The sequence below is a fragment of the Emys orbicularis genome, chromosome 18, assembly GCF_028017835.1.
Source record: "Emys orbicularis isolate rEmyOrb1 chromosome 18, rEmyOrb1.hap1, whole genome shotgun sequence".
Classification (NCBI taxonomy): Eukaryota; Metazoa; Chordata; order Testudines; family Emydidae; genus Emys; species Emys orbicularis.
Window position 1 is genome coordinate 8,453,986 of NC_088700.1, and position 25,758 is coordinate 8,479,743.

A 25,758-nucleotide genomic window follows, 5' to 3' on the forward strand; every position below is an offset into this window, starting at 1 on the left:
GTAGACTTCCATTACACTTCTCCCCACCATAGTCAAACCCGGGGCAGAAGCTCTTTGTGCGTGGGCTGTTTGCAGAGAAGAGACACACAACAAAACGATGCATCTTCAGAGTTTCCCTCACTGCAGCAGTCATTAGCTGAGTGCTCATTCCTCCATCAATGCCACCTCCTCTCCCAGGCTGGCAGCACCGGGGATCTGTGTGTGCGCACGCATGTATATTATGGATTCAATTCAGAGTTCAGGGCTGAATTGTTTCTCCAAGCATCGAAAACTGATGGCAAGGAGTGAGAGCTATACTACTCGATGCAAATCACTAACCCCACCACAATATCCTCTGCATGGGTGAAGCTTTCTGGATGGTAACCTAAGTTTTGGTGAATGTCTGATACTTAGCGGAAGACACAGTACAGAAAACAAAGGCTTGTGCCGCTGGCAGTAATTTATATGGCAAACAACACTTTCAGTTAATCATTTATTGCAGCTTCGGTGTCTCGGAATCAATAAGGCAAGTGCACCATGGATATTAGCATCGATATCCTACTTAAATTTATCAATAGGCAGCCTTGAGAAGAGACTTAAATGCCAGAAGAAATGTTCCATTTATATGCTTTTCCTCCCTTAAACTAATAACACCGCACAGGCAAAGCCTTAAATTTTAACACCAAGCCCAGAATACAGACAATTTGATCCTTTTCATTCTAAACTTCAACCCTCTTGCCTTTTGATGTTGCCAATGATATAAAACACAGGTTCTCCTAAGCTAGTTCCCCAGTGTGGAGCGTCTGAATCCTTCCCATGCTGTCAGACATTGCTTAGGGCATGAACAAGGCTCTGCCATCTCTGTCTATCGCGAGCTGCTCTTTGCACTTCCTCTGAGTTCAGTCCCATAAGTTTTCCTTCTCTGAGTACTCTTTGACAGAGGGATTCTTAGGGCCCGTCCCCTTTTGTGTCTTCCACCAGCTGTCTAATGGCATGCCTGCACTTAGGCTCCTTAAATAAGCATGTTTCCTTCCTCAGCTATTTATATAAGAGGGTTTTTCCTCTTGCATAAATTTCCATTATTGAAGTGTGGCTTACGTCTCTCTCACTCCTCATATTGATTCCCTGGTCACAACATTATTCTCCTTCCCCACGTGGGAAATGATTTACCATTGTGTTATTCTTCTGTTAGAGCGAGAGATCTTGGTAAGAGGGTTTTACCGCACGTCCCTGGCATATAAATACTGTTGGGGCGACAGGAATCAAGTATTTATTTCGGTTGCCATAAATGTGGTCTCCGGAGCAACATATTTTGAATGGAATTAAGGCCCATATCACTGGCTTTATTGTGAATAAGATGTAGCTGTTTAGATTAGGAGACTGGACAAATGGGGCTAGATCATACAAACCAGCCCAAAATTTCAGCCAAAACTAGAGCTGAGGAGGAGAGGAGGGTAATCAGAGAGATATCAGGACTGTACAGATCAGATATTGAGTATGATGTCAAGTCACAATGAGCAGGTAATAGATGAGGGAGGAAGATGCAGTGAGGAAGAGCAGATGTTGGAATGTGGTGCTGGTAGGTAAGATGAGCAATGGGAAAAGTGAGTTGGGAAGAGGTCTCAGATGGGAAATGGGTAGAAGGGAACCAAGTCACAGCAAAGGCCTCATTCCCAAAGATGCAGGCTCAGAGTTGCATGTGGAAAATACGTATGTATTTGCTTTGCGCACAATTATTGCGCCGATATATGCAAATTGTCACTGATGCGTATGTGGGCAAATGGCCAGATGTGTATCTCACATGCAAATGGTCAATTCCCTCTCTCCATTGCAGTAACCGCATGAGCAAATTCGATCAATAATTGCATGTGTACTCTTTGCATGCATAACTGCACCCATGAACTTTTGAAAACCAGAACCGTATCTAACTTATTTTCAGGAATAAAAAAAGCGAAAAGACCGCTCCAAAATGGGCAGACGATGCTTCTTGGAACTGTATATCTGAGCCAGATGGATGGCTCATTTATAGACAGTTTTTACCCACAGACTTCAAAATGCTTTACAAAGGAGTATTGTTATTCCCATTTCACAGAGAGGACAACTGAGCCACAGTGCAGTGCCAAGAACAGAATCCAGGTCTGTTATCAACATGGCACCAAATAGCTATTTACTATGGGTCAGATCCTCATTGGGTGCAACTTGGGATAGTTCAATGGAAATCAATGGAACTCTGTTATGCTGATTCACTTCAGTTGAAGATCTGGCCCCGAACGTCTACTAATCACATATGCCAAACACAAAGACTTTCTCCTCTTTCTCCTAGCCCTCCATAATATACACACTGCACTATAAGATCAGTCTGCCAGTAGTGCGTGAGTTCAGTTCTAGGGTTATGAAGGTCCCATCTGTCACACTTTTAAATAATTGGCTGATTATTATGGATTCATTCGGTATACGTTGTGATAATGTTAATCAAGATGAATTAATAGAGTCCTCACACAGCTGGCATACAGTATGCACTCCCTTGGGAATTCCACTGCCGTTTAGAAATTAATTAATGGACCTATAATTTTACAGTGGCGCTGCCCGGGCAATTGCCATAATTGTGGGAATTTAATAGTCACCTGATTTACAGGATGTCAGTTCAGCAGAGCCAACAGAAAGAAAACGAGAAAAGCCACAGATTACCATGGGCAAGCAGCTGGGTCCATTGTTTGAGCATCAAACCATTTCACTTAAATCCATCTGCAACAGCGGCATGCCCCACCCCCACTGGGTGCTGCCTCGGTTTACCTTCTGACTCGCTAATGGATGCCCACACAACCACATTTCAAGGAACATTCCCCTTCTTGGGGCCAGGTTTATTAAGACACAGCAGGACAAAGAGGTCCCTCAGCCTTCCCAGGCGCAAGCCATTCCTTTTCTGTTCCTGCCTCCACTCGACTCTCCTGGAGCCCAGCCCAGGTCCCCTGGCTGTGCTAAGCTCCTCTTAGCGAGGCGTCCTGCTGATCTGAACCCACTGAGCCCCTCCTGGGCCCCAGTTCACTCATCTCCAGTCCCAATCCGGACCCCCGGCCACTGCCCTTCCCCACCCAGGCACCTGCCCACTGCAAGAGCGCCCCGCACCAGGTCTTTCACAGTATATTCTCCTTCCTGCTCGGAGGACAGCACCTCTTATACTCGGTGCCCACTCTCGTCATCCAGAGCTCTGAGGCCTTAACCCTTTTCCAGCCCCAGCTCGCCCTGTGACACCATCTCAGGGAGAGCAGACGATTCCGGAAGTAACCCTCTCACATTAATGGACACTTCCAGGGGAAAAACAGATCCCAAAGGGCATGAGAACCAAAACCTTTGGGCTCCATTTTGATTCAGGACAAATAAAAATAAAATTAACCTGGATTTTCTAAAGAGCCATGGGGAGTTAGGTGCCCAGTTCCCAATGAAATTTAACAGGCTCCATAGACAATCCCAGCCGTCGACATTACATTTACTGCAAATTGAAACAAAAATGAATACGTTCCCACATCTCTCCGCTGAAAAGCAAGTGCCATTGCTGAATATACAGTGGATGAGCTGGCCTTTGTTAGTCACTTTTATTCTCGCAATGGAACAATTCGGTGAGTACAAGTTATAGAGTTGACCTCCTGACTAGCAACTTTTATCCAGCAAAGAATGCAACGCCCCTAAGTTACCGCTAATGCAATCTGACAGCGCTCTGTTCACACTGGCATGGCAGCTGTGCCTTTCCTCTGAGGACTGTTTCCTTCACAGCTTTACAGGCCCAGGATCATGCCAGCACAGATTGCAAATATGCACCAGTGAGTATCTTGGTGGGCAAGGGGCTATGGAGGGGAGGCGTGACAGGGAGAGGCGAGTTGGTTTGTTCTTCGGGATGAGTCTTCCTATGCTGGCAGCACCGCAGAGAACGAACACCTGCAGCCGGACGCCAGCCTGGCTACCTCCGGTGCTTTTCACACACAAAGGCTGGTTTTGCAGGAGCACTGAGTGGTCACACATCCTTGCGAGCACCTCACACAGCGCCTGTAGAGTCTAAGCCACAACACGCTTTTAAGGAGGGCACGTCTACATGGCCAAAAAAACCCCACGGCAGTGAGTCTCAGAGCCCAGGTCAAACTGACTGGGGCTCACGCTGCGGGGCTAAAAATAGCACTGTCATTGTCCGGGCTCTGAAACCCAGGGAGGGGTCAGGGTGTTGGGAGTCAGAGTTCCAGCCTGAGCCCAAATGTCTACACTGCAGTTTCTAGCCCTGCAGCGTGAGCTCTGCAAGCCCAAGTCAGTTGACCCAGGCTCTGGGACATTCTGCTGCAGGTTGGTTTTTTTTGCTGTGTAGACGTACCCTAAGACGCTCTTTACAGCCACTGCTGAGATGTAACTCCAATAACAACCAGTCCTCCTGAGTCCAATCCCTGCCTCACTCCAGATACCTGGCACTGCCCACAGCCAGCAGCACTAGTGCATTTTCACCTGAAGTCCAAAGACTTTCCACCCTCTTCTCCTTTCTGTCCATATCCCCTGTCGGTTTTGCTTTCTTCGCACCAGCGTGTGGCTTTGTCTATCTGCCCACATCCCAGCGCTCGGTCTCTTCCACCTGGGAGAGACAGGGTTGATTCAGGACATCGCGTGCTCTCTCCTTCTCTCTGTTGTCTATCAGGAGCGCACCTACTGTGCAGTCAAGTCAGCATCCCCAGGGGACATTGGGGGAAGCTCAGGAAACCAGCCTCAAAGTTGGCTTTACCTTTGAAAGGTAGAGCCCTCTTGTCTGACTGTGAGGGAGGGCTGTCATCTGTTTGCAGAGCCAGCCGTAAAATCCCTGACCCTTAAACAAGAAAACAAATGTGACTCGCACCCTTTCTGCCGCTGCCCGACATGGGGAAGATGCAGACTTGTTGCTAGCGTAGAGAGGGATGCTCAGATTTCTAACATTCCTGTTAAAACTATAGCGCCCTAAACAAAATGCTCTGGGACACACACACACACACACACACACTCACTCACTCTCTGATTCATGTCTGAAACATATCGGAGGTACAGTCTGTGTCTGATTAAGACCATATATGTATATCTTATACATGGTTACCCCGTGATAAAAAAAAGTCCTTGTATAAAACCCAGAACATCTGCCAGAGTTTCCAGCCCTCCTCGGTGCAAAACATAGTACACTCCCCTCCAGAAATCTCTACTCCGGACACCCAGGGTTGAGTTTGCTGGGGTGAGGAAGGTTCCCTTTAGGAATTCAGTACTCTGCAGTTTGCTCTCTCAGGAGAGCTAACCCTTTCCCCCTAACCCCATCCAAATGCCCTTTTAATCAGTTGCCTTTGGAACTCCAAAGCATCCCAAGCAGAGATGGCTTTGACATTTGAAGAATCTGCATGTGTGGGTCCTTATATGACCCCGTAAATCAAGCATGTCAGGGTTTGTTAAACACTAGAGACAGCTTCAGCGCTGCCCTATTTAGTTAACGCTCCAGACAAGACTAACTGCTCTTCAAAGAGACACATCCTGCAGCTTTGCTCTCCCACGACTATTGTGACTCCGCAGAACAGAGAGCAGTAAAGAAGCGGATTTATGTGCCAGTCAGCACAGCAGATGTGACTCAGAAGATGTAATGAGTGCAGATATCAGTAACTGGAGTGATACCAATGGAGGATTAGTCACATAGTCGCTCTCAAGTCATAAGCACACACCGACCAATGCAGCATTAACGAGCCATTGTCAAGTCATTCAGGTCCAAAATTAAATTTCAGGAGGGGGGAAATTTTTACAAAAACTAAAAAAAAAAAATGGTCATGATTATTCTTCCTCATGGGAAAAACAGAGTTTCAACTATTTTCCTACAATACTGGAAACCCAAACACAACAGCACAGGGCAAGTTCATGCGAATCAAAAGTAAAAGTGACTATAAAGAGAAAATGAAACTAACCAGTCTAGTTCAGGCTAGTGAAGTGCAAAATACCAATTAACAGCACCATGAGGAATAAATTAGGCTGATAACATTCTTTCCGTTTTACTAATCTAAAGTGCTACAGGGAAAGCATTTTATTAAACACACAATTTGTATCTTGACAGTGTCCCGTTTAATAATCGACACCAATTTCCCAGGATTTAATATCATTTCAGATCAGGTTATCTGTAAAAGGATGGGCCAGATCAGCTTACAGTGCTTGTCACCCAGCATATATTTAATCCAAGAGCCTTGTACCTAAAATGCTAGCCCCGCATTCACCCCTTGATATGGGCTTTCCTGTTGCCTTCCTCCATGCCCCTGGCCAATAGCATCTGCTGCTTCCTGCTCTCGTTTTGCGTCACCCCTTTGAAACCAACACCATGCCTGCACCTTCGGAGCTTTGCTTGGGCAGATTCCCACCCAGTAATATCATACCACAGAGTGTAACCTTGCTTAGGCCTGGGTAGCCAGAAGAATCTGATGTGCATGCTGCTCCTTATGAGAAATAAAAGCAGCACTCTGACAATGGAAGCTGTTCAGACACATTCTATTGCTGGTGAAGGAACTAAGTGAGTTACTCAGGGCAACAACTTCCTCTCAGATACACATCTGGCCTGATTCCTCCATGGCCTTGCACCTTGCTACTGGTCACTGTCGAGCAAGCATAGAATATACGCAAGAGAGACATGCACAGGGGAGAAAAATCCACCCTTTACGTAGCAGCAAACAGCATGGTTAGGACCCAGGAGCAGCGATTCCATAGTGAGATCATTGACATATATTCCTGGCTGCATTCACACCCAGCAACAAAAGGGGCGAAATGCAGGTTTGGTGCATGTTACGTTGCAGGGCTCGAAACAGGAGGGAGCCTCCTACAGAAGGAGTGTACCTGAGCACCCGCCGGGTCCACTGCACCATGCCTGCGTGCTTAAGGGAGGTCACTGCACTGTCTGCCTTACCTTCTCGCTTCATGCCCATAGCCAGACACTTCTGATACCGGCAGTACTGGCACCGGTTCCGCTGGCGCTTGTCAATCAAGCAATCCTTATTGTCGCGGCAGGTGTAGGTGAGGTCCTTCCGCACCGTGCGCTTGAAGAAACCTTTGCAGCCCTCGCAGCTGTACACCCCGTAATGTTTACCTGCAGGGGATCGAGGGGGATGAAGAAACACAGAAATCATGCAGACCCACTGAGCAACAAACAGGTCACCTACCCACCCCCCCAGCCCTCTTACTATTTCTCCTCTGGGTTTTTTAATTACCTGAGGCCTTGTCTAGCTTAGGATTTGAAGGGGGCGGGGGTCAGGCTTTATCTTAGTGTGTGCTAATATACAATTGCTTTGTCTCCTAGGGTTTTACACTGTTTAATGTGATCAAGCTAGCTAGCTCAGCCTAGACATCCCTGTCTGGACAAGGTCCTGACCACTCTTTATTCATCCACAGAATAGGTACAACATCCAGGCAAGCTTCCCCCACGTTGCCCTGGCAACCTGCCTCAACCATCATGTTTACCATCATGTCCCCTGGTCGTGGGTCAAACCCAACTGGAAGTACAGGCCTTGCCACAACCAGATGACAAGATGTCCCTGTCCAAACGGGCTGCAAATCATGTTTAACATCATGAGCCACAGTCCTGTTCTAACACAACCTAATTTCCAAGTGAAGACAAGGGACCAGAGAGTAGTTGCTGTCTCCAAGACTCTTTCAGCCCTTGACCTCTCTGCTCACATTGTGGACACAGGAGCCAATGGGCTAGTGTTATTTGTGACAAACGGCCCCTTTTCTCTTTGTCCGTGGCATTTGGGGTCGCATAAGAAATGAACAATCCACACGGCTGCTCATTGCTGAGAAGATGTCCCCCCACACACAGTAATCTATGTGAGAACAAACGTCCCCTTCGGCAGCCCCTCCACAGATGGGACTGAGTTGGCATGGTTATTCTCCAACATGTTCACTGTGTGTACAACCTTGCGAGAGCTCCCCTCTTTCCTCAGTGGGTGGCTCTTGAGAGGTGTCATTCTGGGCACGTCCCCAGGGAAGACCCCATGCAGGGATCACTCGTAGGCCATAGAGCATCGCTTGGGAATGGAGTCAGAAGTTTTACGGAAATTTTACTGATAGACATTATGTACTGAAGTTTGCTCTGAGTTACACATCCAGGCCACCTTCTCCTATATAGTCACGTGGGCATAAGAGAGAGCAAAATTTGCCTGGAGAGAAAGACAAGCAGGGAGCCCACTGTGATAAGAGTTAAAATGACATGCGAACAAAGGGAATTACCACATGTTATTTTACAGAGTGGGGATAATCAATCTGAAGTGTCTCTTTTATCTGGTACTCTCTGAGAAGGTCATCACGGCATTAAAGGATGCGGGAGAAGGAAGGATAGGGGATAAAAAGGCTACGGTCGAAGGAGGAGCTACACTGCTCCAGTGGTAGCCAATTTCCAATATATAATGATGCAGCCAGCGGCTAAGCAGAGGGGTGGTCTGCAAGCCGAGTCTCCCTCTGAGTGAACCTGCTCTGAGCAGAGAGGGGGCAAGGGCACCCTCAAACCAAAGCTGGCTTTGGTTTGTTTTCAGCTGTGGTTAAGGATATTCCGCACAGCCCTGCCACTCAATTAAATCCAACCCCCTCCGGCATAGCCGCAAAAGGGGTGAAGGTAGGGCTGATAAATGGGATCATTCCCTCCCCCCGCCGCATTTTCCCGAGGTTCCGTTTTTGCTGCTCCAGCCCCGGCTGTTTGGCCATCAATCTCCAGGTGCAGGGGAAGGAGACGGTCGGAGGTTAAGGTTTAGGATGGCCCCGAGCACTTGGCATGGAAGAGCAAAAGGTTTCCCCCGGTGGCTGCACTTGTCTTATCTCTTCCTCTGGCACCTTCAGAAGCTGGGGGATGTCTTTAAAGTGATTGCTCCCAGTAGCTGGGTCACAAGACCATTCATAGAATATCAGGGTTGGAAGGGACCTCAAGAGGTCATCTAGTCCAACTCCCTACTCAAAGCAGGACTAATCCCCAGACAAATTTTTACCCCAGTTCCCTAAATGGCCCCCTCAAGGATTGAACTCACAACCCTGGGTTTAGCAGGCCAATGCTCAAACCACCGAGCTATCCCTCCCCCCTCTTTGTGCCCTGATGGGTGGGTTTACATGCTGCATATTCTCTCCAAGGCAGGAAGGCAGGACACAGGTGGGGAGAGAAGCCAGGTAAAACCAAGGCGTTGCATTGCCTTGGCCCAGGAAGCTAAGGCATGTGGATGCTCCTGCTGGACAAATAAAGACCAGGAAAGGGGATTCGCCTTCCATCAAGGTCCACCTCCCCGATCCCCTCCCCCACTTGCCATCTGGGGGGTTTTACCTGAAGATCTGTCCCCACAGATGGCGCATATGTGCTTGGTGAAGGAGGCCATGGTTCCTGAGGGGTGCGCTGGCACTTTAAGAACTCCATTGAGTCCCAAGGGTGGTTTAATGTCTTCTGTGCTGCTGATGGGGTTCATCGGAGAATTGAGCTGTGCGGAGGGAAACACAGGGGACGTGGTTATCATCGAGCACAGGATAAAGGCAAGCTAGGGGGGTGCTGTACATAAATGTGGCATCCTCCCACTCGGGTCTTGCCCCTCACCCTGAGCTCAGGTGTCTCCAAATGCCACTCAGGGTGCCCTCAGTTAATCTGCAGAGAATGGGCAAAGTCATGCTCTCCAGAGTGGGATCCGCATTCATTCCTGGAAGTGGAGGGAGGGTTATGAATCTGATCCTTGCGAGCGAAGGGACCCGCTAGCAGCAGCAGCGCATGATGCATCAGTGGAGAGGTGGGGCGCCCGCTCCAATCACCGTGGCCGGGGGCAGGCTCTGCTGCCTAGTGGCCGGTGGGCTGGGTGTGCAGCCAGGGCGAGCCATGGTAGGGACGCTGGCGCTGCCCGAGGGGCCCGAGCTGCTGGACGGGGAGTGGCGTGGCAAGCAGGTGCTGGACAGCCCCGACTCCAGCCATGGCTGTTGGCTGCTGGCCCCAAGCGCACTGCGCCCCCCGGGCAGCCTGAGCCGGACGCCATGGGCCAGGCGCCGCCGGCGCTATCCATTAGACCACGTGGCTGCCCTATACTAGAGCCCTACCGACAGCCATAGGAAGCTGAGAACACCTGGCTGCTGCAGATGATTCCATCTACTCTGAGAACGAGGGTGGGAGAGAGCCATCCAGAAACCCGAAAAAAGAGCCCAGGGTGTGGGCTGGTCCCTTCGGGCATCGCCCCCTGGCCGGCCAGGATCCCGGCTGTAGCCTCAAGACCCCACCGCTCGCAATGCAGCCAGCAGCAGCCGCCACGCCACCCCTGCAGGCAGGGCCCAGCAGCCCCCAAGCTGTGGAGTCAGCGGGTGAGGGGCCCTGCAGGGCTGAGCCCGTGGGGGGGAGTCATCCCCCAGAGGCTGAGACCTATGGGTAGAGCCCTGCGTGGTTGTATCCGCATCCGCTCTACTATCTGCGGATATGAAACGGATTTGCAGGGCTCTCCTCATAGGGGCCACAACCTAGGCAAAGTTCTTGCAATTACACACTCAACCAATGTGATGATCTGGGCACCATTCACAGCTGGGGAAGGAGCCAGATGGGGCCTCACTAACCTCGGAGCTGACTCTGTTATCCCACCCTGACAACTGTGCCAAACCGAATGGTTGCACCAAATCGGGTGTGACATTGAAAATGTCCTTAGTAGGCACGATGCTAGCTTGAAATACCCAGTATCTTATGAGCCAAGACAAAGATTTGAACACAGATCTCCAGAGATCACTAATCCACTGCCCTGGAAAAAGAGCGAGCAGCAAACATCCAAGCCCACCGTAATCAGCTGACAAGGGCAACTCACCCCTGCAGCAGGATAAAATCATGCCTCTTGAATATGCAGATCACTGGCTTCATGTTACAACAAGGGGAAGGGGCCGGGGGTCCAACTAATCCTTCCATAACGCCAGGGAAGCAGTAAGAGCTGACACCACTGTCTAATAAGCTAGTCCCATAAACCACTGTTGCCGGTTGATTTAATGGGCAGGCAAATTCCTTTCCTGCTGCCAAATTTCCGCCCACCTCCGCAGGAGAGCCCTTATCTAAATGTGTTAGGAAGATTCCCCCTAATGCCGCCTCAGGACGCAGAACAGAGAAAATGATTTGCAGTGATTATATGTGGGAGCACCCCGGCTGAGATTGCCTGCATGGATGATGAAGACCAGGACACCACAGTCTGGCTGCTTTAGACCCTGGAATTTATAGACCATCTTCTAGTGTTATCTCTCGAAGGGAAAGATACTTAGGGAATGGCTACAGGTCACAGATGCTGGAGGGCTGGAATTAAGGATCTGGGGTTGTGTAGGGCCCCTCGCCTCAATTTTTTCTTATGTTCCCTCCGCAAATCCCCTTGACTTCTCTCTTCCTTGTCCCCTTTCTTCTACTTACTCCATCCCCAGCAGGGTCAGTCAGAAAGGGTTAGAGAGGTTTAAGTAGCTCCCCAGATGTATAGCATCAAACACGTCAACCATTAGCATCATAGTAGGTATCCCTTGCGAAGTGTTAGTTACATGGAAAGTATTATGAAGTCTCAGTACGGGGCAGAGGTGGGAACAGAACTCAGAGATGTAAAGTATGATATTTAATCCAGCAGACCATGTGACTTTGGTGATTTGGAATTATTTTGCAGTAGACAGAATGAGATGAAAGCACCGTCACTCCTATCCTCCTCCATTCTATCTATCTATCTATCTACCTCCATACACCCCCTCTATCCATCTATCTATCTATCATAGGTACTTATATGGGCCTCATCACCACAGTAATTCACAATCTTTAATGTACTTCTCCTCACATCAGCCCTGCAAGGCGGAGCAGTGCCATTATCCCCATTGTCCAAATGTGGAACTGAGGCACAGAGAGATGGAGGGTCTGTCTACACAGCAGCAGGGAGATATAATTCCCAGCTCAGGTAGATGTATACATGTTAGCTTTGATTGAGCTAGTGCCTAAAAATAGCCGTGTGGCCACAGGCTAGCTGCCAAGTAGGTGCCCAGGATGTGGACATACCCTAAATCAGTGGTTCTCAGCCTGTGGTCTGCGGATGCCCACTATGGCTAAGATTTCTAAAAGGGGCCGCACCTCCATTTGAAATTTTGTAGGGGTCCACAAGTGAGAAAAGGTTGAGAACCACTGCCCTAAGTGACTTGCCCAAGGCCACACAAGAAGTCTACAACAGCACAGGGAACTGATCCCCAGTCTTCCAAGTTCCAGTCTAGCACCCTAACCGCTGGTCCATCCTTGCTGTTATGAGCACTAGGGACCTCATGCACCAAAGTCGTCTTCTGTTCTTAACAATCATCTCGGTGGCAAAAACATTTTGTGCAAAATTCCATCATGAAGGAAACAAAGCTCTCCAGGCTGTGTGTGTGTCACAAACACCAGCGGGAATTAGGCAACTTACATCTGAAAAACCAACCCCTGCCGCACCACCACAGAATCCCTTTCGCTGCAGATATTTTGCCTGGCCTCTCATTCATTCATTCTTGCTATGAACTGCTCTGCTCTTGAGTCCCTGGCGCATGAGGATCTTAGCAACCAGCATGGCGTGCGGAGGGGAGGGGGGAATGTAAATATGTCATCGTCTCAGAAGGGACCAAAGTGACGAGAGAGTACGTGGTGAGAGAGGAAGGGCGGATTCCCGCTCTTATCAGGCTGACCAAATGCCTGGCGTGATGCACAGCCCGTGGCTTTTCCATCCACTGTGCTGGGAAAGCACCACACAGCCCTCCACCCCCAAGACACAGATGACCGTTCAGATTCTGTTCAAGCATTATGAACCTGATCCAAAGGCCATTCCAGTCAATGGGAGTCTCTCCGTCAGCTTCAATGGGCTTTGGATCAAGACATGTGGTCTTACAGTCAAATTCTGCTCTCACTTTCTTGAGTGTCAACCCAAGGAAAAGCTGCTAAAGTCAATAGAATTACTTCAGACTCACCCCAGAATCCCTGAGTGTAGAATTTGGCCCTTAGTATGTTATCTAATACACGAGGACTTCTCCCAGCCTTGCAATAGATGCAAGAATGGAGAACACTGGGGTTCTCATGATATTTCTGCCCTCTCTGCATTTCTTCCATTAAAGCAAAACCATCCGCTCCCTCTCTAGAGACATGCACTGGCTTAAAAAGGTAAGTCGGATGGTTTCATTCACACTGGAGTACTGGTGTTCACACCTGGTGTCCACACTTCAAGAAGGCTATCGATAAATTGGAGGGGGTTCAGAGACGAGCCATGAGAATGATGAAAGGACTGGAAAGCAGGCCTGCTAGTGATAGGTTGAAGGAGCTCAATCTATTTTGCTTACCAAATAGAAAGCTAACGGGTGACTTGAGGCGTCTAGAAGTACCTACGTGAGGAAAAGAAATTTAGTAATAGAGGTTCTTCAGTTTAGTAGACAAATGTCTAATGAGACCCAATGGCTGGAAATTGAAGCTAGACAAATTAAGAATAGAAGTAAGATGTACATTTTTAACAGTGAGGATAATTAACCATTGGAAGAGCGTACCAAGGGTTATGATGGATTCTCTGTCCCTAGAAATACTTAAATCAAGAGGGGATGTTTTGTTTTTCTTAAAAGATATGCTGTAGCTCAACCACTGCTATTGGATTTCAAGCAGGAATTAATCCAGGGAGGACCTATGGTCTGTGTTATGCAGGAGGTCTGACTAGATGATGACAATGGTCCCTTCTGGCCTTTAACGCTGCACATCTGTGATCCAAGGGAGCGTGTCTGTCAGATGATTAATAACCACCGAAAGGAGCAAGGTAAATCCACCCGCAAGAGAGAGTTTTAATTCTCCTCCCTACCTCACCCAAAAGCCCTGCCTGGTTTGCTGAGGAAATGACAGGTCCTTAGGGCCTCTGGGCCCCGTCCTCTGAGGTAAGGACATAAGAATATATGAACATCTGTACGGAGGATCCACAGGTTCGTCTGAGATATACGAGAATCTTGAATGGCATTCAGTTACCATGGTGATGAGTACGGGCTAAACCCCCTAAACGGATAATAGACAGATGGAAAGACATCAAAGGGATGGACACACAGACAGATTTCCATGGGATTAACTGGGATGGACACACGAAACTCAGACGCTGACATTTTTTATGGAGTAAAACCCCTGTATGCCTAGGACTTTAGAGCTACCACTTTGCCACACAGATGTCACAGCCTCAGCGGGGGTAGAAGTCAGGGCCTGCTGCTCCGAAGCCACAGGTCCTTGCCACTGGGGCTAAAGAGGAGTTTCCATTAGCTGGCAGAAGCATAGGGCCTATCACATACAGCCGAGTTATTCTGATTACCTCCAGTGGAGGGCAATGGTGCTCATTCACATGTTGGCCATGCTCTACAATATTCAGTCCCCTTCTCATGAATGACCCTGCACTTTTGGTTCCTCAAATGCCCATGGCAAAATCTGCATTTCCCGTCTTGCCCGCCTCCGACACTCCTCCTGAATCAGCTGATGTGGTCTCCTCTATTGATCGATCATCCCCTCTTCCCCATCCTGTCTCCGTTAAGACTTCTGCTGAACCACTCCACTGTTCCCTTTCAGCTGACTGGCACGTTTCCTGTACAAATCTAGGAACACAAGGGTGCTTGAAAATCTCTTCTCTGTTCTGTTCAAACTGTCCTGTTGGCAGCTGTCCTTGAGAGACGGGGGAGGGAGGAAATTTGAAACACAGAAATGCTACTGAGTGCAAGATTCATTTTCTGGGAGTCTCGGCTTTAGTGTGCCCAGAATATTTGTGATCTCCCCTTTCTTACTAGTACACTAAGCCCCAAAATACACAGTACTGAATTTTTATTCCAAAATGGGGGAGAGGAAAGGAGGAGTAAAGCAGGCTTGGATCTCAGGACTAAAAAATGTGTTTCCCTGGATCCTTCTGTTAAATGCTCGCCATGGGCTTTGAGCTGATTTTACTTGAGGACAGGTTGGGTTCTCCATCGCTTGACATTTTTAAATTAAGACTGGATGCCTTTCTGGCTCTAGCTCAGCCAGAAGTTATGGACTTGATGAAGGAGCCACTTGGTGAAATTCCATGGCCTGGTTTATTTGGAAGATGAGATTAGATGATCATAATGGTCCCTTCCAGCCTTAAAACCTATGAATTAGATAAGGATCCACACTTTGAATCTTCGTAAGATTTAGGAACAATCAGACCCAACAGTTTGCTTCAGCACCTTATAGGAAAATAGGTCTGATTGCAAAATGCAGCTGATGATTATTAAACATCTTTCGACAGCACCCATCACCACAACATCTGGGTACCCTAATAAGGTCAAAGAACATCAGCTGCCTGTTTTCTTCACTCTCCCAGTTAGTTGCCTTTCTCCAGTGCTCAGGTTGCTCCAATGCTTGTTGAGTGGCCTACAACAAACACAGTTGTTGGGGTTTTTTTTGTTTTTTTTGGGGGGGGGAAGGGGCTGACACAACTCCAGATTTAACAAGTGCATCTTGTAGAGCTCCCTACAGGGAATGGGTGAAAGCTGGTCTCCTGTAGAAGTAATTCCCCAGCTCTGATCAGTGCAGATTCAAACCTGTGCCCCTCAGTCAAAATGTTCTGGTGTGTTATGGGGAGCGGACAAACAAGTTCTCACTGAGATAGTCAGTCCCAAGCCCATACCGGGCTTTGAAGATGAGGAATGGACCAGAATTTGAGTGGCAACCAACATACCAAAGGAGCTCTGGTGTACAGCATTCACATTCATCCTGTCTAAGAGACACCACTTCCTGCTGCAGCTTCTGGCGTGACCTTTAGAATCAGGCCCAGATGGGAGCCCACTGCAGTGGTCCAGGCTGCAGGTTCCAAAGCAAGAATTGCTGTTGCTAGGTCTGCCCTGGAGAAGAATGGTGCAGTCGAAGGTGATCAAAGATGTTTCTGGCTCTATGGACCTCCAGGAGCAGTGAAGAAAATCCAGACAGCAGGCCCCACTTGGACTGCTGGGCAGCAGGCACCTTCGACAAGCAGGGGAGAAGTCACCAGTTGATCCCAGTGTTCCCCTACTTTGAGCTAATCACTCACTCCATGGAGAAACCAAAGGTCCTTCTGACTTCAATGGGTGAGAGAGACTAGCACTATCAGACCGAGCATTTCTGGGGGGCTGGCACAGTGTGACTGCAGAGGGCAAGGGGACTTAATATATGCAGGGAAGGGAAGGCTGATATAAAGGGCAGATCCAGTGGAAAGCACCATTGTCCCCCTTGGCACATGGCTGGGGTCAGCAGTCCCTGGTTCTTCGCTTGCCTGTCCCCTAGGGGCTGGGACCCAAAACTGATACAGGGAGTGTTCCCCCATGAATCAGCAGAAGCCCCAACTAGCTGCTGAGTCAGCACATGGGAATGGGAACCACCTCCGTTTCCTCTTTCAGCGGCTGCCCAAAACCACAGGCAGGCTACACGTGCACCTCTTGGTTCCCACACTCTGCCCCGGCGCCTACTGCTCCTTCCTCTTGGGTTTAAGGCTGCAGAGCAAAAACCTGAAGCTGGGGTAGTGAGAAAACCAGCCAGCCTGGCCCAAAGCTTCACCCTCATCACCATATGGAACCTAGTTCTGCTTTTGGTGAGCACAAACTCAGCTCAGTGAGCACAATGGAGGGCCACAGAGCCGACGACAAGGAAGTGCTTTGAGTTAGCTCACAGTGGAAGTGGGCAGCATTGCCTAGCAATTGGAACAAGTTACTGAGCATCAGGACTCCTGCGTTCCCTTCTTCTCTCTACTGTTGACCTTGTTTTAAGCTCTGGGGATCCGGGTCCTCTCTGTTGGGGCCTGGTAGCAGCCAGGTCTAAAAACCGCCACAGAGTCCACAGATGTCCTTGAAAAGAATCAATCGTGTCTGAAGGAATGAGGCAGCTTTGAGAGAGTAGCCACAGCCTAACTCTGTGTCTGATCTCTCCTGGTTTCCCCCAGGCATCTGCCGAGCTGCTACAAGAAATGCCTGGGGGGGGGGGGGGTCTGCCGCAGTCCTACAGGCTGCTGCTGCTTCTCCAGCTTTGCATCTGGGTCCTGTGAATGGCACTGAAGTGAGCAGAAGAAGGGATTATGAAATATACTCAAATGTAATTTTCTTTCTTTCTTTCTTTCTTTCTTTCTTTCTTTCTTTCTTTCTCGTATATATTCTTCAGAGATTCCTGGGGTTGTCAATAAAAAAATGACAATCCCATAAATTTTTTAAAAAGAGCTAAGTCCTGATCTGTTTATCAGGACTCCTGGGTTCAATTCCTGGCACTGCCAGGGACTCACTATCGGACCGGATTTTCATGAGAATTCAACACATTGGATGTCACCATGGAAACGGCTGGATGCTGAGCCCTTTTGATGTCATATGCACACACGTGTGCGTGCAAGAGAGAGCCCTTTCACTAATCTTGCCCTGGGATCTTCTGAAATCTTGCTCTGCGTGGCCTGCGGCAGACTTCTTGGCCTCCCGGTGCTCTGTTTGCCCGCTGCTAAAATAGAGGTGATGGTACCTACCTCAGAGGAGGATGCTCTCCGAGGCTGGAATGTCTGAAAAGCAGTTTGGGATCCCTGGATGACAGACTCCAGTCAGCATGAGGCATAGCACTGCTACCCACTAGAATACTGGAGTGACACATAGGGCATTTGGGGCTCCAGCAGGACTGACTTGCTCACTCCCTTTTATTTCTGGATCTTTCACGAGCGGGACAATAGGGAATGTTGCAGGCCAGATCAGTAGAGCTGTGCAGGGGGCCCCAGAACTGGAATAGCCGGCCGAAACTGAAGTGCAGATTAGAAGTGAGGTGCATCAACAGGACAGGAATAGCAGAGGGAGCTAAAGGGGAGAGGGAGGGGTACTGGCAAAGCTGTGCTGCATGGGAAACTAGCATGACCCCTGCCTGCACTATGCCTAGCTCTTAAGCCAAGTGCTACCAGCTCCTCAAGTTCCCCAAAGAAATCAGAGAGGCCTCTGGATGCAGCTGGAAGCTACAGTCCTGTTTGCCCTAAATGCCATTTCCCTTCCTCCTGAAACATTTTGTCCTGGCCCAGTCCAGCACTACAGAAAGTCTGGGGAAGACCCTTGCTGGCCCAACCCCTGGCCTTTCTTTAGCCCCATCCACAAAGCTTATGGGCACCAGCATATGTTCATCAGGGACAGAATGTTCCATGGGAGAGAGAACAAAACAAACTTTGCAAAGGAGAGCGAGCGGGGCTGGGAGGCATGTGGCTTCGCGGCTCTTCGCCCGGCACACCTCATCCTCCTGGTGTCCTTCTGCTCTGCTAGGTTTCCAGCTCTAACGAGGCGTAGTCTGATGGCAAGTGGCATCTGCCATCTGATTCAAACCACCTTCCATCAGTGCCATCTCCACTCTGCAACGCGGGGGACACGCTTCATTAACCCCGGCGCTTTGCGGACTGGTACGACGACAAAGGGAAATCGCGTTCCTCTCCTGCCTGCCTGCCCTCCTCCGTGCTGTGATGATGCGGACTGCCTCCCTCCCAACTCACTGCAGGCTCAGGTAGGGTCTTCTGCCCCTAACAATGACGGGGATCTAATGCTCACAGGCAGGGGACAGATGGCAAAAGCCATTAGACTGAAAATATCTTAACTGTCTCCTCCAGGAAAACCATTTAAGACAGGCCTTGAGCAAATGACAGGCACTCTTGGTACACCGTCAGGGTCTAGAGCCACTGTAAATGCTTGGGCTCTGCTAAGCGCCATCTGATGCGCTCTCAGTTCCCCTTTTCTGTTCTGTGGCTTCTCGTTTCAGTTCCTCTGTCTCGTGCATCTCTGCTTCCTAAAATAACCGCGGCGTGTCATTGAAACTCTGGCGACGTCGCCCCTTCCCATCCCAACCTCTCACTCTCTCCCGCTCGCTGCTCACACACTCGCATTGTTACGTGTCTCCCACTGCCCTGGCTTCATGCCACAGATAGTTGTGAAGTGTTGTTTCAGTTCTCTCTTCCTGGCCTTAAGGTGGAAGGCAGCCTGTCTACCCAAGGTGCTCAGTGTTGACACCGTGCTAGGGATAGGCATATGTATGGATTCACCTAGTGGACAGAGCACCGGACTGGGAGCCAGGAGACGTGGGTTCTGGGGTTGGCAGAGTGGAGGAGGACTCGGAGCAGGGGCAGGGGATATGGCATGTGCTCTGGCAATTCTGCAACCCTGAGAAGCCCCATAGGGTCCATAAATCAGAGCAGCCGTTTTGGCTGCCCGTTTTGGCAGCCCCTGAACAGACACATGCTGTTCTCCTTCTGTCCACGCACCCGCACCTGGGCAGGGATGAATTTCTCACTACGTAGCTATAGCTATTTACACCAGTGGCACCGACCCACCCGGCACCAAACCCATGGATATGGACGAGGTTTCCATCCCCTCTGGCACCGCCTCTCACATTGGGACGGTCGGTGCTGACAGAACTCCAGCAGACTCGGGCTGATTTAGGACAGGCTCCAAAGAGGGACTCTTGTCTATCCCCGCACCCCTACGCTGTCCTCTGGGGCACAAAGATGGAATCCTGAGGGTGATGAATGGGCTGGAGGGCAGAGGGTCCCAGTCTTTGTAGCTCCATCTCAGGCCTGCACAAAAGGCCGCTCCCCCCATTCCCAGCAAAGGAAGTGGTTATCCCTAGAAAATAAATCAGGCTGATATAAAAATAAAGGTGCCGGCAGGTGTTTGACTCCCAGAGAGGCTGTGAAATAAATAAACCAGCAGCGAGCGGCAGGTGGTAGCCAACTCCTTAATCTGCCCTTTTGCTCAACGTAATATGCAGTCAGCCAGCAACAGGTGGCAGGGCCTAGGGGCGGCTCTCCCAGCTCTTGCTATTTTTAAAAAGGGGCTTATCTCTTTATAGCTGGAGATTTTTACATAATCTTCAGTCAGCAAACCCCAGCACTTCCCTCCACCAGTGAAGAGAAGGGGAACACATTCAGCCTGGGAGACAAGAGGGAGCAGTATACAGCGGCTATACAGAAAAGTCTCCTGGGGGGGCCCTGGGCCACCAGAATGGCCCTATACCCAGCATGGGGGCGTATGATAGTTCTGGCTCTTCTCAGCTACAGGATGGGACTGCCCCAGCACGAGCACAGGTGGTAAAACAGCCTCAAGGCTGCTCCAATGTATGCCAGGAGCAGGGCAGGTCCCCAGCTGGCCCTGTCTCCCATTCTGTTCCTGGCTCATCCCAGGATGGAAGCCCTTGAATCCAGTTGTCCCATTCTGCTCTCAGCGACACCCGTGTCTAGCAGGGACGGCTCCACTGACATCAATCAATTAGCTTTGCAAAGGGCACCAAATGTGCTTGCACCAGCCCTGCTCCTAGGAGAGGCACCGGCTGTACTTGTCATTCGGCTTTTCAGGTGGATTTTTGCTGTTGACCAGGACTGTTTTTTTAGATGGCCGAGTGACTCTGTCCCCATCGCAGCCCAGCCAAACAGCCTGACAATGTCCCTTTCGGGTGACATCTTTCACTAATGACGGAGGCTGACTCTCTTCTCACATACACAGGTGCAACCCGGGAGTATGCCCCTGGGATCCACAGTGGTACACCAGGCTGAGGCTAGTGTAAGCAAGAGGAGAATCAAGCACAAGGTTTATAAAGCCAAGCTCCCAACCCTGATTGTACTGAGCCACCGCCCCGCAGAATTCCATGAGTCCGGGTGCACCATGCAGGGAACCTTGCTCATGTTTGGAGGTGTCTGGATCTGGAGGGATCCCATCTGTGTAGTTCAGAACTGGATCTGGAATCAGAAGGCCTCACCGGCTGTTCCGGTCCGGGGCCTTGATTTGGGCTCATCGCTACTTTTTCATAATCCATGTGGATAAGATGCTTTTCATTTCCCACTGTTTGGGAAATGAAAAACCCTTCTCCTCCTCCCCACAGCTCCCAGCTCTCTCCTCCCCGCTCACCTGTGGGCTGCCGGTTCCGAATCCAAGGCTGGGGGTTGAAGGGACGGACATTGAGTGAGGCCCCATGGGGGAGCTGATGACAGAGAAAGGCGGGCCCATGCCATTGATGGGGGAGCTCAGAGTGCTGATGGGCGAATGGAGCTGACCCGGAGAGCCCAGCGAGGAACCAATGCCTGGCCCCAGGGATGGATGGAGGGAAGGTGCGGCCATAGGCCCCCGGCCAGTCGGAGAGTTCAGGGACGTGGAATTGACTTGAGTAGAAAAATCTGTAAAACAAAAAGGAAATGTTGTGGTTTAAAACCCCGTCTGTGGCATTCTGAGGGGATCTCTCCTGAGTAATCATGCTGCATGCTTAACGAGCCGGCCCCCACCTGCGTTCCGCTAACGATGCCCATCCTCCAACTTTCCCTCAGACGCCTTTGTGCTATCTTCCAGGCCATCCCCGTGAAAATCTGAACGGCCACTAGATCATTGTCCTTAAACCTGTCCTTAGAGCTCCCCTCCCACAGGTGATGGGCTCAAAACCTTTGACAACGGCGAGGCAGCTGGTGTGTGGAGGCCACTGCTTATAACACCTATTCCGATTGCCTCACTGTTACCTTGCGCTGCCCTTGGCTGTTTCTTGTATCCACCTAGGGTGACCAATGAGAGGAAGCAAATATCGGGACACACGGCGGAGCGGGGGGGGAGGGGGGAGAAGTGCTGCTGGCGGAGTGAAATATCGGGACAAAGATCGGACGGGACGCAGGACAAACACCTAAATATTGGGACGGTCCCGATTTTATCGGGACGTCTGGTCACCCTATATCCACCTGCTGTTTCCTAATTGTAAGTGTAACACACACACCTCCTGGGTATGGTGCTCTGTCCCCTCTAGTGGCACTGAGACCACTTAGAGATTAATGAGTCTGCCACAGCCTTAGCTAAGAGCCAAGTGGCTTTTAGCTCATGCAGTAGAGGCTCATGCATTTAGCTCCAGAGATCCCAGGTTCAATCCCGTCCGCCGATGACCGGGGTCTATTGGTGTTACACAAGCTCTTTGGGGCTGAGATCAACTTTCCATTGTGTGTGGGCAATAGCTCAATGGGGCCTCTAGGCACCACCCCAATAATTACACTATTAATCAAGGCAGGTTGTGTGTCCATGAATGAGGGATGTACTTTGGTGCCACTCTATATGTGGGCTATTTGTGTGGTATTTTGGGAGGGTTGTGTGTTTATGTATCCGTGTGTGGCGGGGGGGTTGTGTTTGTGTCCATATGGGATGGTGGTATGGTTTGTGTTCATAAGAGGGAAAGTGTGGGTTTGTGTGGCACGAGCGTATGCAGAGGAGGGGTGCGTGTGTGTATGTGAGTGAGATAGGGATCTGTGTGTTTGCATGGTATGTTTGTGGGGCAGAAGTGTGTGTAATAGGAGAGGTTTGTGTTTGTGGGGCGGAAGTGTGTGTGACAGGGGAGTTGTGTGTTTGCATGATACGTGTTTGTGGGGTGCAAGTGTGTGTGTATGTATGTATGTGTGTGTATGTGTGTGTGTGATAGGGGAGTTGTGTGTTTGTGGGGTGGAAGTGTGTGTGACAGGGGAGTTGTGTTTGCATGGTACGTGTTTGTGGGGTGCAAGTGTATGTGTGTGATAGGAGAGCTGTCTGTTTGTGTTTGTGGGGTGGAAGTGTGTGTGACAGGGGAGTTGTGTTTGCATGGTACGTGTTTGTGGGGTGGAGCGTTTGTTTGCTCACGTACCCCAGTGAGCACAGGATGCCCAGGGTCCTATGCATGGCTTTCATTTCCCTGGATCGCTCCATGCTCTTTCAGGACTTTGAACTGGAATTCAACTTTGCTTGGGAGTTTTCTGTGAGCAGCGTCCCCACACCCCCAACAGCTCTGCAGTCCCGGGGGAGTGGAGGGATGTTTAAAAATAGACTCCAACTCTATGGAGAGGAGACGGAGCCATTCCTGGCACATTTCCTCCTCATCCTGTCACGCTGCCTGAGAAACAACCCCAACCAAGGAAGAGAAGGGCTCTTAATGGTGCTTTCCAAAGGCTGTGGTGAGAAATCGCATGACAGGGTGTTTGGCTGCCGGGGAAGCAGCTCAGACTGTCCCCATTTAGAATGGCTTGAGGGTGAGGGAGAGGAGTTAAGAAGAAACCCCAAGCCTGAGTCCATGTGATTGATCTCTCTGGCCTAGACATGTGTGATTGCATCTACAATCGTCTCCCAGTGCTGGATTAAAGAATTTTGAGGCCCTCTGCACTATGGAAATTGGGGGGCCCCCATCTTCACTCAAATTTGGCCTCCCTCTCCTCTCCTCTCCTCTGCCCCCGGTTATATGACCCAAGCCAAACCTGAGTGGTGCTGTGACCATATGTGCCAGGCTGCCCGGTCACCCCCAGCCAGTGGTCGGGGGCCCCCCTGAGATGGGGGCCCTGTGCAAGTCCACTGAGTGCACATTGGTTAATCCAGGCCTGGCCCCACCTTTGTTGTCCCAGTTTTATCGCTGCAGAATCTGAGGCCCAGAGACAGGAAGGTTCAAATTTGCAAAAGTGGCCACTGATTTGGGGTGTCTCCATTTTTTGGAGCCCCCAAATTAGTGGACGCTTCTGGAAACACTGTCTTTTGTGATTTGCCCAAGAGCTGCACAGCTGGGCTGGAGGAGAACCCAGCAGCTGACTCCCGAGGCGGATTCTTCTCTTCCACCCATGTCACAGCACTGTCACTCCACTGGCTTCAGAGGTACTGCTGATGTACGCCCATCTAAGAAAAGAGGCAGTCCCCCACTCAGACCACTAGACCATCTGCTGGGCCTGAATGTGATCTCAATAACACCAGAGAGCAGAGAGCAAGCCCTCTGACCCGTAATAAACAGAATGCCATGTCAATATAGTGCCGGGGGATTTCTGAGTAATAGAATACAAGTTTTTGCAGACACAAAGAAATATACTTCGTGTTTCTACGGCAACTCTCATCTGAAAATCTTTCACCATTGCCCATTCATTCATTCATTCATTCATTCGGTCTTACGATATTCACTGCAGGCAGGGAAATATTATCTCTGTTTTCAGCGGGGGAAACAGAGCTAGAGAGGTGACTTTTTTCCCCAAAGTTCGCATGTCAAGTCAGCTGCAGGGTCAAGAACAGACACCCTGGAGTCCTGAGTACCAAGCCTGTGCTCTAACCACTAGTCAAACTGGCCCCTGTAGGCCTGTTTGGGCAACCTGATAAATTCAGATGCTGACACTGCCACAAGAAGTCTCATTGGCTGCCTGGCTGACCAGTTACCAGGGCCTGTTTCTAGGCCGGCTCTATGAAGGTAGGACACGGAAGCTTGCTTAGGGAATCTCTCTGCCTGAAGTGGCATCACAATGGGGCATCATGCAGCAAGGCCCTCTCAAGCCAAGCAACAAGCCAGACAAAGGGCTGCTGTGTCCTCTCAGCGCTGAGCGCTCCGATCCCATCTTGTAATCCCTTGTAGGCAGGTTCCCATTGTGTCTGGCAGGCAGCGAAGTTGTAGACATAACAGGATTACAAGTGTGAAGAAAGAGGCTCCCTCCCTGAGGAGATAATTCTTAAACCTCCCAGACAAGGGCAGAAACTGGCTCCCAGGGGGCTCGAACACAAAAGTGGGAAGGGATTAGGCTCCAAAACCCTGCGCTGCAGCTGAAGTTTCAACATCTTCCGTGGAGGTTTCTTTTCCTGCTGGTTGCTGTGACACCGTGGGACAGGTGGCTGTGGAAAGTCCAGCCTGGACTCCTCTCAACTGGGAGAAGGTGTAGGATGCAGCGTGTAGGATGCAGCACGTGGCACAAGTGATCTGACCCTGCACACCCATGCCTGGCCTACAGCAGCACGGGTCCCAGATGCACACTAATGCTTGATTCCTGAATGCCCTGAGCTAGTGGAGAAAACAAGACCACGCCGAGTGTCTGATGCATGGAAGTTCCTGGCATAAAATCCCCTCCTTGTCATCACCCATGCTCCACCATCCGAATTTGGGATGAACTGGGTGAGTGTCAGGGTTTCTTTTCATTTGGATGCAGCCCATGGAGGGCCTCATGCCCCCCAACTTCCACCCGAGTTCCAGGTTTGCATTTGACACTGTAGGTTTTCCAGGGGTTTGGTGCAAAATCACCAACTGGCCCCAAGACTGGGAACCTTGGCAACCCTTCTGTGGAATCTGGGCGGAGTGACGTGTTTGCAGCAAAGCATGAACCCAGGCAAGTTTCTTATGCTGTCAGAATTTGTTACAGGCATTTAACGTGGATCAAGGGAAGGCTGTCTTGCTCTGCCACTTGGTTCAGAAACAGCTCAGAGGAAAGATGGTCCTGTGTTATACAACACGGGCCTGGGACTCAGGTCTCCTGACTCTGCCACTGTATTATGCTCTCCACACAGGGGACAGCGATCTTAAGCAAATCACTTCACTCCTCTGAACCCCAGGCCCTGTCGACCCTACAATGGCACAGTTACGGACCTGGAGCTGTGTTGCTGTAGTGTAGATGCTTCCTATAGCGACAGATGGTTTTTTTCATTGCTGTAGGAACTCCACTTCCTCGAGCGATGGTAGCTAGCTTGGTGGAAGCATTCTTCCATCAGCCTAGCTGCGTCTATACCGGGGACTAGGTCGGCACAGCTATGGACTTCGGTGTGTGAATTTTTTTTCACAACCCCTGAGCGCTGTCAATGTGTAGACCAGGCCTCAGTTTTCCCATCTGTACAGCAGAGATAACAATACAAATCCACCTCACCGGGGTTTGGCTAGACAGAGGCTCACACTGACTTAGCAACGGAAAAACACTACTGCTCTAGTCCGCTCTTCTAACTCCCGGCACGCTCCGGGATGGAATGCAGGCTGCTCCATTTCCTCCTATGGGCTCAACCCGCTTGACTCCCAGAGGCACTGGTCCAGTA

At 50.1% G+C, this 25,758-nt stretch overlaps 1 protein-coding gene across 1 annotated transcript in view; it reads right to left on the bottom strand.

The window, feature by feature from the left end:
• The window catches only part of RXRA (retinoid X receptor alpha), a 71,035-nt gene extending 49,954 nt beyond the window's left edge, over positions 1 to 21,081 (bottom strand). Inside the window, exons 1-3 of the mRNA XM_065418718.1 lie at positions 20,857 to 21,081; positions 9,299 to 9,449; positions 6,905 to 7,084 (exon numbers count right to left, since the gene is read on the bottom strand). Of these exons, the coding sequence (XP_065274790.1) occupies positions 6,905 to 7,084; positions 9,299 to 9,449; positions 20,857 to 21,066 (541 nt within the window). The 5' untranslated portion in view covers positions 21,067 to 21,081. The remainder of the gene's footprint in view (positions 1 to 6,904; positions 7,085 to 9,298; positions 9,450 to 20,856) is intronic.
• Between the last annotated feature and the right edge of the window lie 4,677 nt (positions 21,082 to 25,758).